The 13693-nt window shown below is 44.4% G+C and overlaps 1 protein-coding gene across 1 annotated transcript in view; it reads left to right on the top strand.

Moving 5' to 3' along the window:
- The window catches only part of mcf2l2 (MCF.2 cell line derived transforming sequence-like 2), a 334271-nt gene that overhangs the window by 215037 nt on the left and 105541 nt on the right, over nucleotides 1–13693 (top strand). Inside the window, exon 16 of the mRNA XM_078207045.1 lies at nucleotides 3599–3665. Within this exon, the coding sequence (XP_078063171.1) occupies nucleotides 3599–3665 (67 nt within the window). The remainder of the gene's footprint in view (nucleotides 1–3598; nucleotides 3666–13693) is intronic.

Here is a 13693-nt window from a genome sequence, read left to right as displayed (position 1 = left end):
TTTAAACTTATGGAAGTGAGATTTCCCAATATTTCTGGGCGCCACGGCAAAAGGCAAATATGGGCGGAAAATCCCAGCTAATGTCTTTGGTCTTCTCTATATCTAATTGGAATACATTGCTGCTCATTCTGTACTGGATGTCAGTTAAGTAGGCTGTTAATTTAACAAGAGTGATGGAGTCGAGAGAGGTGCTGGTGATTTGGAGCTGAGTGTCAGGAATCTGATGAGAGCAATCGCACCCAGTTGGACACAGTGGAGAGGATTGGGGGAGGTTGGTGTGGTGAACACGTTGAGAGGATAAGAAAGAATATTTTGCCTTTGTCGTATTCGCATAGGATATCATTTGTGACTCTGATTAGTTTGGTACTGTGGCAGGGGTGGAAACCTGATTCAAACATGGGATTCTGAGAAAGATAGACGCAGGTTTGAGAGGAGACAAAACATTCAAGGACTTTGGAAAGGAAAGGGGGTAGGGCAAAGAGAATGGTGTGAATGGTTGTTTTTTAGCAGAGAATACTAGCGCTGGGGATTCCTCTAATCCTCACTGATATGACAATTGTGAATAAGAAGCATCTTTGGAGGTGCTTTGTTTAATTCTGTGAACTCCTGAGAGGAAGTCCCAAAGTTGCAGAGGTATTTAAGACAGCAGCACCAATGAGGCATATCAAATTGAAGCCCCACGAGATATCCAGAAGATGTTTGTTTATAAAAGAAACCAGGCAAGTTGTTTACAGTGCAAGGTTATGATAAACAAAGAACAAAGAACAGTACAGCACAGGAAACAGGCACTCCCACAGCTCTCGGCCAAAAAAGGCCAACTTCAGACTGCATCCTCCCGGCATGGGTGGCAGGAAACAACATGATGTGGAGATGCCGACGTTGAACTGGGGTAAGCACAGTAAGAAGTCTCACAACACCAGTTTAAAGTCCAACAGGTTTATTTGGCAGCGCTAGCTTTTGGAGTCTCAGTCTCCTTCATCAGGTGAGTGAAGATTTGTGTTCTCAAACAGGTCATATACAAGGTGTCTGTATATGGTTGGTCATATACAAGGTGTCTGTATATGACCTGTTTGAGAACACAAGTCCTCACTCACCTGATGAAGGAGCCTGAGACTCCAAAAGCTAGTGCTGCCAAATAAACCTGTTGGACTTTAAGTTGCTGTTGTGAGACTTCTTACTGAGGAAACAGCATGGCATTAGGAGATAGTCAGTGGTGGGAGAATGATTGCTGTCATACTAAAAGAGGAGCGCAGGTTTACCATGAAGCCTCAGTCACTTCTTGGGATGGCATCTCTGGAATCCTAGTAATGATTGCTAGACAGCTGGGAGAGCCAGCAAGCCTCTTTCCCCTATGGGCATTAATATTGCAGCCTGATGCAGCAGAGTGAGCCTGCACAGCACCAAACTGGCCTTGCATGGCAACAAGCAAAGATCTCGTGGCCTCAGCATTCCACTGCAGCATTTGGATATTGGGTGGTTTCTGCTCATCTTGCAATGGATGCAGAGACTTCAGCATCAGTTATGGCATCAGGGTTGGGTCCACAAAACGTCTCAAGGATTTAACCACCACTGGAAAGGCTGGAGTCCAAGAACATCATGAAGCCTTTCAAGTTGGAAATGGAACTCTCCATCCTCCTTGACAATGGAAATAGATCTGCCAATGCATACTATCAACCTTTTTCTGTGTGCCACCCCACTGAGGTCCTGTCCTCATGTGTGACCTCACCCTCCTGCGAACTGGCACTTGTGCTATGCTTCCCTTCTAACCTTGCTGCTGACCATTCATGCTCATTGACTTGCCATGTGCAGATTCTGCCTCTATACAATTCTCTAAAACACATGCACTGCTGGTATTTAAACTGGTGACTGCGAGTGTTAGATCAAATGATGATGCATCTACTGCCTCAGTTTGGTTTCCCTGGTGCAGCCAAAATGCACCTCCCCTTGAAGACGTACCACCCTGCCTTTAAGTACTGCAGGTCTATTTTAAGCAGTGTTACTCTTTCATGAACTTATGTCCCCTGCTTGACAGCCACACCTTATTGGGGTCATTTCCCTGCCTCTGCTGCATGTATTCCTGGTCCATTGTTGTTTTTTCTCCCTTCCCCTGTTCCCCATAACCTTTCTCCTTCTACTTGTCCCAAATCACCTTCCCACTTATTCATTTTCCTCCATCCTCTCTATCCTCTCCTCTCCTCTCCTCTTCCATCTTCCCCTCCTCCTCCTCCCCTACCCTCTCACCACAATCAATCAGATAGAATGCACATTTATGCACAATGACCAATAGTTCACTGAAAATAAGGATGTTTATGGTGAGGAATATTAATTCTGGCACAATTCAGTTCATTAAAAAGTTCATATATGAATGCCTATATTTCTTGATTGTTCAGCCCTCACTTTTAATCTTCTGTTGCTGTAGGCTTGCTGTCTGCAGGTGAGTTAGAATCTGCTTTCTATAGGTGGGTTTAGATTGTTTTGTAGACAAACTGGGTCCACAGATGAAGCAATCATACATGGCTACCGTGACGCACCTTGGTCTTGATTTGTAAAGACTTTTCAAATTACAAAGTCATTAGTTTTCTTTCACTAGAGACACTCCCAGATAACTATCTGCAGAGTTAGCAGTCTAATGGATCGGACTGATATCAGCTGGTCATCCAGGTTGGCTGGAGACAGGTTTCTGAGAGATAGGGTTCTTTGCCCAGACGACCATTTGATGGACAGCTCGGCAGTTGGAAACGACTAACTGGAAGTGGAAAAAAAACAGAGGGCATCACTCCAAAGTTCATCAGTTCTCTTGGTTCTTCCAGATAAAGACAACTATCTAAAGGCCATGGGACAGCCAAAAGTTCACATAATTTTCACAGTAACTTCATTGCAGTGTTAATGTAAGCCTACTTGTGACAATAATAAATAAACTTTAAACTTTAATTGCCAGGTTTAATATTACTGCGAGTTAGCAGAATGTCATATCTTTATTTTCTCCATGAGGCACAAACTAAAAATTCTGTAAGCAAATAAGATTAATTGATTTGATTTTGTTACCTCTTATTTTTACTTTTAATACAGTCTCATACATATTTTATGATCTAAGCCACACGATCGGATAGAGTGTTTATTCTTGCACTAAAGAATACATTGAAGGCTTATGTCAAAGATGGAAATTAGTTCCAATAATTTCTGTTCAAACCCCACTTGAAGTTATATTTTGGTTTGCCATGAACAGAGACTTGCTGAGAATGGCATCAAGCCCAAGAGAATTATCTGACTAGAAGCCAATACTAGGTTTAAATTTGAAGTTAGTTCCCAAAAAGGAGCTGTGATTACTGTTAACTCGTTTGGCTTTGAAAATATTTAATTTCCATTTATCAATCAATCTGATCAGCAGATTTTTGTGAACTGTACACTAAGGTACATCTGAATTTATATGATGGTGTTGCAATCTCATCATTGTGTTACGTTGATAATTAAATCACTGTTATGAAAAGCAAAATGTAAAAGGACAGTGACTAGAATTTCAGTCCGTTGCCTTCATATATAATTATAATTTATTAATGATGTACAAATTATAACACAAAATTTAATACCATTCATCCAGGCATATCATGAATGAACTGATTGAAACAGAACGAGTGTATGTCGAAGAGCTTCTGAGCATCATTGAGGTAGGGAAAACGTCTCATTCAAAAATTCTGAAAAATGTGATCATGTATCTTTAAGAGCTTTGTTTATCTCAATGTTTCATCTGGATGATGAAACTTATTGTAGTAATATTTGACATGGCTTTCCCCATCAGTATGATAAACTGAATTTTGACTCAAGTAGGGATCATTGGCACTGCTGCCTCACAGCTCCAGGGATCCGGGTTCGATTCTGGCCTTGGGTGACTATGTGGAGTTTGCAAGTTCTCCCCATGTCTGCGTGGGTTTCCTCTGGGTGCTCCAGTTTCCTCCCACAGACCAAGGATGTGCAGGTTAGGCGGATTGACCATGCTAAATTGCCCCTTAGTGGCCCAAGATGTGTAGGTTAGTTGGATTAGCCATGGTAAATGTGTGGGGTTACAGGGATAGGCGGGAGAGGGCCTGGGTAAGATACTCTGTCAGAGATTCAGTACAGACTTGATGGGCCAAATGGCCTCTTCTGTACTGCAGGGATTCTATGATTCTGTGATTACCCGTTATAAATAGAAATTTCATCTGAACAGTCATTATGGTCAGTTTTTAACATTTAAAATTTCTGGATTATGAACCCTCAGGCATTGTTTGAATGCAGTGGAGTTAAGTATCCTCCACATATTTATTTTTTGAAAAACCAAACAGCGGGCAGAATTTAATCCAGCCTGTCACAGTGGGAAACAGCAGCCAATCGCATTTAATCATGGGGAGAGGCCACACATCAGTCTGCCAGTGGAGGGAAAACTTCCCACAATTAATTTAGAGGTGGAAAGGGCCAAGGTAAGAAATACACCTGCTTGAAGTGGTATGCCAATGAGACTCTCAATGAATCAATAGACACCAACTATTCCTGAGCCCACTGGAATTTACTGGCGGCTTCGGAATTAGTTGGACTTTCCCTTCCCTCCTGAAGGTCTCCCAGCAAACCCTGTCGGGTTTGGCAGTGGCCTGTCAGGGTAGGAGCGTGGGGTGGGGATGTCATCATTGTCAGGTAAGTAGTGCCTGATTGAGGGATCCAGCATTAGGAAGGGGAGGGGTAGACCACTGAAACCCCTTTGCCTTGACCTCCCTGCCCCACTCCCATGACCCATGTCTGTGACTCCCATCCTGCCGTCACTCATCTGTGTGCAGGGATCCAATGATGGTCTCTGGTGAAACCCCCACGGCTTTTTACCCACTCCCGGTGGGTAAATGAATTTTGGCTTGAATAGGGGTTATTAGCACTGCTGCTCCAGCAATGGAGAGCTACCATCTCTGATAGGCTGGCACTTGCAACCCTGGATTCCGCATCCCGGAACCTAAATCCTGGGGAACACCCGACACTGGCCACTTAAATGCCTGATAGGCACTTAGTTTAATCAGGCCTCCCCATGGAAGTGATGCAAGGTTCCCACTGGTTCTCCAACAAGAAGACCCCCTTTGCCAACGATAAATCTACCCCAGCATATTTATTATCATTAATAATTGGTCATGGCTTCTTTCACCTATAAATTTGTGAAATTAAAAGAGAAATCATAATGGTTTTCTCTTTGATATTACAGTGGTGCTCTTTAAAGCCAGAAATCATTACTGGGAATTAGGAAAGTCATTTTATCTGAGGGTGGAATGGGAACTTCAGTGCAGTTTTTCATTGCTCTGCAGGCTTATCAGTTTTACTCTGTTGCTATGTTTTGTTCCGGACAAAATCAATCTTTGGTAAAGGAGTATTAATGAGAGTGCATCAAATGGATCTTTATCTTTTCACTGTAACTTATCATCAAATAACTAGCGAGAGGAAATGCAGGAGGAGTTGAATAGGGGGCGTGTAGCACTGTTCTCATGATCAGGAACTCAGAAAAGTGGTTGTTACTAGCTTCCGTCACACCTTCAACATTGCTCTGGTGACTGCTTTAAAACATAACATAAAAACAAAATACACGGTGGCTGTATAAAAACATAAACATGCTAGGAGTAGATCAAGGACAGGTAGTATTGAGGAAGTGGGGAGGGGGGGCTGCAGAAGGACTTGGGCAGGTTAGGAGAGTGGGCAAAGAAATGGCAGATGGAATACAATGTGGAAAAGTGTGAGGTTATGCACTTTGGAAGGAGGAATGGAGGCATAGACTGTTTTCTAAATGGGAAAATGCTTAGGAAACCAGAAACACAAAGGGACTTGGGGGTCATTGTTCAAGATTCTCTTAAGGTTAATGTACAGGTTCAGTCGGCAGTTAGGAAGGCAAATGCAATATTAGCATTCATGTCGAGGGGGCTAGAATACAAGAGCGGGGATGTACTTCTGAGGCTGTATAAAGCTCTGGTCAGACCCCATTTGGAATATTGTGAGCAGTTTTGGGCCCCATATCTAAGGAAGGATGTGCTGGCCTTGGGAAGGGTCCAGAGGAGGTTCACAAGAATGATCCCTGGAATGAAGAGCTTGTCATATGAGGAACGGTTGAGGACTCTGGGTCTGTACTCATTGGAGTTTAGAAGGATGAAGGGGGGGATCCTTTTGAAACTTACAGGATACTGCGAGGCCTGGATAGAGTGGATGTGGAGAGGATGTTTCCACTAGTAGGAAAAACTAGAACCAGAGGGCACAACCTCAGGCTAAAGGGATGATCCTTTAAAACAGAGATGAGGAGGAATTTCTTCAGCCAGAGAGTGGTGAATCTGTGGAACTCCTTGCCACAGAAGGCTATGGAGGCCAGGTCATTGAGTGTCTTTAAGACAGAGACAGATAGGTTCTTGATTAATAAGGGGATCAGGGGTTATGGGAAAAAGGCAGGAGAATGGGGATGAGAACAAAATCAGCCATGATTGAATGGCGGAGCAGACTCAATGGGCCGAGTGGCCTAATTCTGCTCTTATGTCTTATGGTTTTATGGTCTTATAGGCAGCACCCATGCAGAGAGAAAACAGGGTTAATGTTTCAGGTTGATGATCTTTCCGAATTCAGACTGACTCATGTGGCCTCTGTCCCTTGTAAGCCTAGTAAGCCCACTAGGAAGTCACTCCTCAAATAGAGGATTTATGGTCACCACCTGAGAAATTGTGGATTCATCTCCTTCTGCCACCATTTCTCTGAGTCCTACAGCTACTGCCACATCTTAGCTGAATCTTTTGGTAAGAATTCACTGCACTTGAACATGTTGCCAAACGCTGGAGGATTAAACAGGCACAACTTACCTGCTGTGCTTCCAGGAATCTGTTGTTGCCTTTAATTGTTGCAATAATTAAATAGCACAGGAACAACCAGGAACACCTGGTTGTGTTATGTAAGATTTAAGTTCCTTCCCCACAAGTCGTCATTTATTCAAATCCTATGGTTTCTCAGAGTTAACTCACTGATGGTCAGAGGTCGCTATAGGTTCCATAGCTCAAAACACCAAAGCTAGTTTCAGGAGCACTGTGTTGTCTGTGAACTTAAAGCTTAGGATCAAAATCACTGCAGGTTCCAATGCGTCTAACTTCTGGAAGATGGCTTTTACCTTGCATTTCTACACAGTATTAATATGCTAATACAGTTCATGTCTGATGCGCGATATTACTCACGAGGCTTGAGATGCTCAAGGAAATAAAGGCTTTTATTTACTATTACAACGAAGCTACCATATATAGTACACGATCCCAGACTGAGGGGTCCCAGACAGAGCAGTGACCTTTATACCTCTCCCAGGAGGCGGAGCCCGACTGGGATGTATCATAATAACTATAATACAGGTGTAACAGCCCAACCCTAACCCCAACAGTAACAAGTAGAACAACCCATCCCTAACCCCAACAGCAACATATATACAGACTCGTAGTACTGGCCAGACCCTGGCTCAGTACTACCAGTGGGAGCCAACGATGGTTCACCACAATGTCCAAATGCAACAAGACCTGGACAATATCAAGGCTTGGGCGCGATCTTACCAGCTATTCACCCCGTGCTCCTGCTGCAATAAAGTCAGAGAATTTGGCAGCCAGCCAAATCTCCATTCACTGTGGCGGGATGGGAAAATCCTGCCGGCGTGAACGGTGGTAAGATTCCATCCATGGACTGGAAGTGACAAGTGACATTCATGCCATGCAAGTGCCAGGCAATTACTATCTCCAACAAGGGAGGATCTAACCATTGCCCCTTGACATACCACGGCATTACCATCGCTGAATCCCCCCATTATCAATATCCTGGGGGTTACCATTGCCCAGAAACTGAACTTGACTAGCCATCTAAATACTATGGTGAACAGAGCAGGTCAAAGGCTAGCAATCCTGCAGCGAGTATCTCATCTTCTGGCTCCCCGAAGGCTGTCCACCACCTACAAGTCAGGAGTGTGATGGAATACTCCCCACTTGCCTGGATGAGTGCAGCTCCAACACTCAAGAAGCTCGACACCATCCAGGGCAAAGCAGCTTGCTTGATTGCTATCCCTTCTACAAACATTCAATTCCTCCATCACCGACAAACAATGGGAGCCATGTGCACAAGTTGCACTGTGGGAACTCACCAAAGCTCCTTCGGCAACACCTTCTGAACCCACTAACATCTAGAAGGACAAAGGCAACAGATACGGGGCAACTGGGGCAGCACAGTGGCACAGTGGTTAGCACTGTTGCCTCACAGCACCAGGGACCCATGTTTGATTCCCGGCTTGGGTCACTGTCTGTGTGGAGTTTGCGCGTTCCCTCATATCTGTGTGGGTTTCCTCCGAGTGCTCCGGTTTCCTCCCTGATGCACTATCAATCAAGCAAAGACTAGTTTGTATGCAAGAACAAATAGGCTTTTATTATGCTGCAGCTTTATAGGACCCTGGTTAGACCCCACTTGGAGTACTGCGCGCAGTTCTGGTCACCTCATTACAGGAAAGATGTTGAAGCCATTGAAAGGGTGCAGAGGAGATTTACAAGGATGTTGCCTGGATTGGGGGGCATGCCTTATGAGGATAGGTTGAGGGAGCTTGGTCTCTTCTCCCTGGAGAGACGAAGGATGAGAGGTGACCTGATAGAGGTTTACAAGATGTTGAGAGGTCTGGATAGGGTAGACTCTCAGAGGCTATTTCCAAGGGCTGAAATGGTTGCTACGAGAGGACACAGGTTTAAGGTGCTGGGGGGTAGGTACAGAGGAGATGTCAGGGGTAAGTTTTCACTCAGAGGGTGGTGGGTGAGTGGAATCGGCTGACGTCGGTGGTGGTGGAGGCAAACTCGTTGGGGTCTTTTAAGAGACTTCTGGATGAGTACATGGGATTTAATGGGATTGAGGGCTATAGATAGGTCTAGAGGTAGGGATATGATCAGCGCAACTTGTGGGCCGAAGGGCCTGTTTGTGCTGTGGCTTTCTATGTTCTATGTTCTATTAGCAAAAGACTTGGAGCACACCCATGCCGATGAACTGGTCCAGAGACTGAGGCAGGGGGTGGGGAGCAGTCATCTTTATACCTGGACCAGGGGGGGAGGAGTCCCAGGCAGGGCCGGCATGTCACACACACACAGGCAATGAGCTAACAGTGGTTTACCACACTCCCACAGTCCAAAGATGTGTGGGTTAGGTACATTGGCCATGCTAAAATTGCCCCTTAGTGTCCTGGGATGCATAAGTTACAGGGATTAGCGGGGAAAATATATGAGGTTACGGGAATAGGGCCTGGGTATGATTGTTGTCGGGGCAGACGCGATGGGTTGAATGGCCTCTTTCTGCACTGTACAGATTCTAAGATACCTGCTCGAGATTCCCAACCAAGTCACTCACCATCCTGATTTGGGAATATATTGCTGTTCCTTTACTGTTGCTGGGTCAAAATCCTAGAATTGCCTCCCTCACAGCACAGTGGATATACCTACACCACATGGACTGCAGCGGTTCAAGAAGGCAGCTCACCAACACCTTCTCGAGGGCAACTAGGAATGGAGAATAAATGCTGGACTAGCCAGCGGCACCCACATCCCGTAAATGAATTTTTAAAAATTAGGTCAGGAAGAAAATACTTAAGTATTAGATACCACTCTCCTGTGAACAATTGACATGGTGATTAAAGTTATAATCTGATTAATAAGCATTTTTCCAAATATCTTATGATGCATTCCTGGCAGATCAAAGGTTAGTGGGTAACTTATGGGCAGAATTTTAGCTGCATTATGGCAGTGGGAGCGGAGGAGGTAAAACCGTAATGGCCCATGTCGAACCTGCTGCCTGACATTGTCCCACAACCAAGAAGTACCATCCCAGAAGCGAACTCACAGTCCCTTTTAAGAGGCATTTACTATCTCTCTGAACATGTTATTGCTATTTGCCTTCAGTCAACATAAGTGCTCACGAGGTGTTTGCCTTTACAGACTGTTCATATACTTAATTTTACATCCGGCCACTGCCAACTTATGTACAAAAATAAATACACAAGTTGTTATACATTGCATCACAACACTGCAAGCTCTCATTAAACTTAAAGGTTGCTGCATTGAATAAATAATTATCACCCAGTGAAACCCCTGGTGCTAGTCCATGAATGTACCTGCTCGCTGACATCAACTTCCACAGGATGCTTTCCGTGCACCTCGAGTTGGTGTAGAGCAGTGGTTTCCCAAAGGGTGCGGCGCGCCACACTGGTGCGGCGAGAGAGGATGGCAAGTGTGGCGGGAAGATTCAGGGACAATCAAAGAAACATTTAAACATGGATAGATATTTTTCCGAAGTGAGAGCAAGAGCATCAAGTGATGCTGAGGAGGATCCGATTCCACGTTGTGATCCAGAATCGCCGTTCGAACAGAGTGCTGAAGAAGTCGTTTAATTCTACACCAGTTGCAGGCCCAAGCAAACCTCCAAAAAAGAATGTATGTCGACAATATATGGATAGCTGTCTGAGTCTCGGTTTCACATGGACTGGAGGTGAAAACGTACCTCGGCCTATGTGTTTGATCTGTGGTGCGAAGCTTTCCAATTCCAATATGGTCCTAAGCAAGGTGAAAAGACATCTATCTGTTGTCAAAACATGGAAATCTGGCAAACAAGGATGTTCAATATTTTGAAAGGCTTTTGGAACAGCAGAAATGCCAACAATCATATTTCAAAAAACGAATGACAGTCTCAGATAAGATGCAGATTGTATCTTACCAAGTGGCTGAATTGATTGCTCAACAGACAAAACCACATACAATCGCTGAAACATTGATTCAGCCTGCCTGCAGCTTGATTGTGAAAACTTTGTTTGGTGATGATGCTGAGCGAGAAGTTATGGAAATTCCTTTGTCTGATGATACAATTCGCAGAAGAACAGTTGATATGTCAGCTAATATTGAGAAGCGTATTTCTGAAAGTATGAAGAATTCTAAATTTGCCATTCAAGTTGATGAATCGACCGACATTAGTGGAAAAGCACAGTTGCTTGCCTATATCAGATTCATTCACAATGACGAAATAATCACACAGTTTCTATTTTGCCAGGAACTTGAAAAGCATACCAGAGGACAAGATATTTTCCAAACCTTGTCTGAGTATTTGGAAAAAGTTGAGATTTCATGGGATTCTTGTATTGGAATTTGTACGGATGGAGCACCATGTATGATAAGGAATGTGAGAGGCTTGGCGGCACTCATCAAACAGAAAAATCCAGATGTAATATCAACTCACTGTTTTTTACACAGAGAGGCACTAATCACCAAGACCCTTGTAGCTGATTTGAAGTTGGTTCTAGATCAGACTGTGCGCATTGTGAACTTCATCAAAGCAAAATCACTAAAGGCGCGGTTATTTGCTCAACTCTGCAAAGACATGGAATCAAAACATCAATGCCTAATTCTACACTCGGAGGTTCGCTGGATGTCCCGCGGAAAAGTTTTAAATCGGGTGTTGGAACTGAAGAACGAATTAAGAGAATTTTTGGAACAAGAAGGGAACCCATTGTACCACCAACTGGATGACAATGACTGGTGTGCAAAGCTGGCATATTTGGCCGATATCTTTTCCCGGTTGAATGTGCTCAATGCCAGTATGCAAGGCCGCAATGACAATATCCTCACAACTACAGACAAACTAACTGCATTCAAAAAAAACTTCAGCTCTGGTTCGGAAGAGCGATGCAAAATAACCTCAAAATGTTCCCACTGGTAAAAAGTTTTAAAACGAGCAATGAATTGTACGGCCTCATACAGGAACATCTTGCAACAGTGGTAGAAAAAATTGATCATTACTTCCCATCGTTGTCTACAGAAAAATTCGACTGGGTTAGAGACCCCTTTGCGAATTCCAGCTGTTCAGGTCTGACATTGGATGAGGAGGAGGAAATGGCCTGCATTTCGAGTGATCGCACCTTGAAAATGAAACACGGGAGTATGCCACTGGACTCTTTTTGGATATACAACCAGAAACAGTATCCACGCATCTCTTCAAGAGCATTAGCTATTCTTCTACAGCTCTCCACGACATATTGTTGTGAACAGGGATTTTCAGCTCTGACAAATATCAAAGACCAGAAAAGATAAAGGCTTCTTTGTGTTGATGAGGAGATGAGAGTTTGTTTGTCTCAAATTAGACCTAATATAAATGAGATTACCCGACAAAAACAAGCTCATACCTCTCATTGAGTTTGTATACTGACTTAAGGTTACATATGTAAGAGGAGTTGTTTTTTTTGTTTTTGAATGTATTTCTTATCAAATTTTTATTCCGAAAGTGTGACCCAGTGAAAAAGTTTGGGAACCACTGGTGTAGAGGATGATTGCTGCCTTTCTTGGTCTGATGCATTAGATGGCCATACCCTGACAGATGTTCACAAAGTTGCCATTGCTGCTGAAACTTCTGCTGCCTTGCTCACACATGAACTGAGCTCGAATGGGCTTGTCCTCGCTTCTCTGTGGGGAAGTGGTTACCATTATCACAACCTCTTGCTACTTCCTCCTGCCTGCCTGTGCAATGCTAAGCACATTGTATCCCTCATTCTGCAAATGCAACAACATCCAATGATGTGAGTGTGTCTGCCTGGTGGAAGGTGCACTGGAATGAAATTTCGCAGCATCTTGAGATGGCGGCGATTCTGTCTGTTTTCCATTGTGGCGATGAAATCTCACAACATGGCCTTTCAAACAGGCTGCTCTAAAACAGTAAATTAATTTCTAGCTAAGCAACAATATGAGCAGCAGAATGACAGGAAAGAAATATTAAGATAAATCTGCACCAGGGGGAGATAGAAATGCAGTTCAGAAAGCTGATAAAGATACCCAAGTGTGGTGTGAAATTTTAGCTGCAAAATGTAACTGGAAGATGCAACACTGAGCAGCAGGAGAACAAGCAGCAACACAGGGCACTAATAAAAAATACGAGGAAGAAGCTAAAATTAGAGAAAATGAACTAGAATCATAGAAACATAGAAACCCCTACAGTGCAGAAGGAGGCCATTCGGCCCATCGAGTCTGCACCGACCACAATCCCACCCAGGCCCTATCCCCACATATTCACCCGCTAATCCCTCTAACCTACGCATCCCAGGACTCTAAGGGGCAATTTTTAAACCTGACCAATCAACCTAACCCGCACATCTTTGGACTGTGGGAGGAAACCGGAGCACCCGGAGGAAACCCACGCAGACACGAGGAGAATGTGCAAACTCCACACAGACAGTGACCCGAGCCGGGAATCGAACCCGGGACCCTGGAGCTGTGAAGCAGCAGTGCTAACCACTGTGCTACCGTGCCGCCCCAACTAGCGCGAAAGGAGAGCGAATTAAATAAAGTCAAAGCATCTATGGCAGCAACAGAACTTCCAGGGAGTGGTGATCAGAGAAGGATTGCAATTCTGCTCCTTTCTCACATGGCAAACCGACTCAGGCCAGCTGGGAATTGTGTAGTGCGAGTCAGAGGGGAGGAAGCCATGCCCCTTTTTTATGGCACCAGGTGCTATAAAGCCGATAAATTTAAATGTCCAGCCGCTTTCAGAAGCCAGGGACAAGATGGGTTTGTAAGGCAATTGGACGAGGTTGGCAAGGGGTGAGGGGGTGGTGGGGGAGGGGTGGTAATAAGAACATAAGAACATAAGAACTAGGAGCAGGGGTAGGCCATCTGGCCCCTCA

This window comes from Mustelus asterias, chromosome 3 (genome assembly GCF_964213995.1).
Source record: "Mustelus asterias chromosome 3, sMusAst1.hap1.1, whole genome shotgun sequence".
NCBI classification, from domain to species: Eukaryota; Metazoa; Chordata; class Chondrichthyes; order Carcharhiniformes; family Triakidae; genus Mustelus; species Mustelus asterias.
Note: the sequence above shows the minus strand (reverse complement) of the source record. Positions and strands in the feature narration are given on the sequence as shown.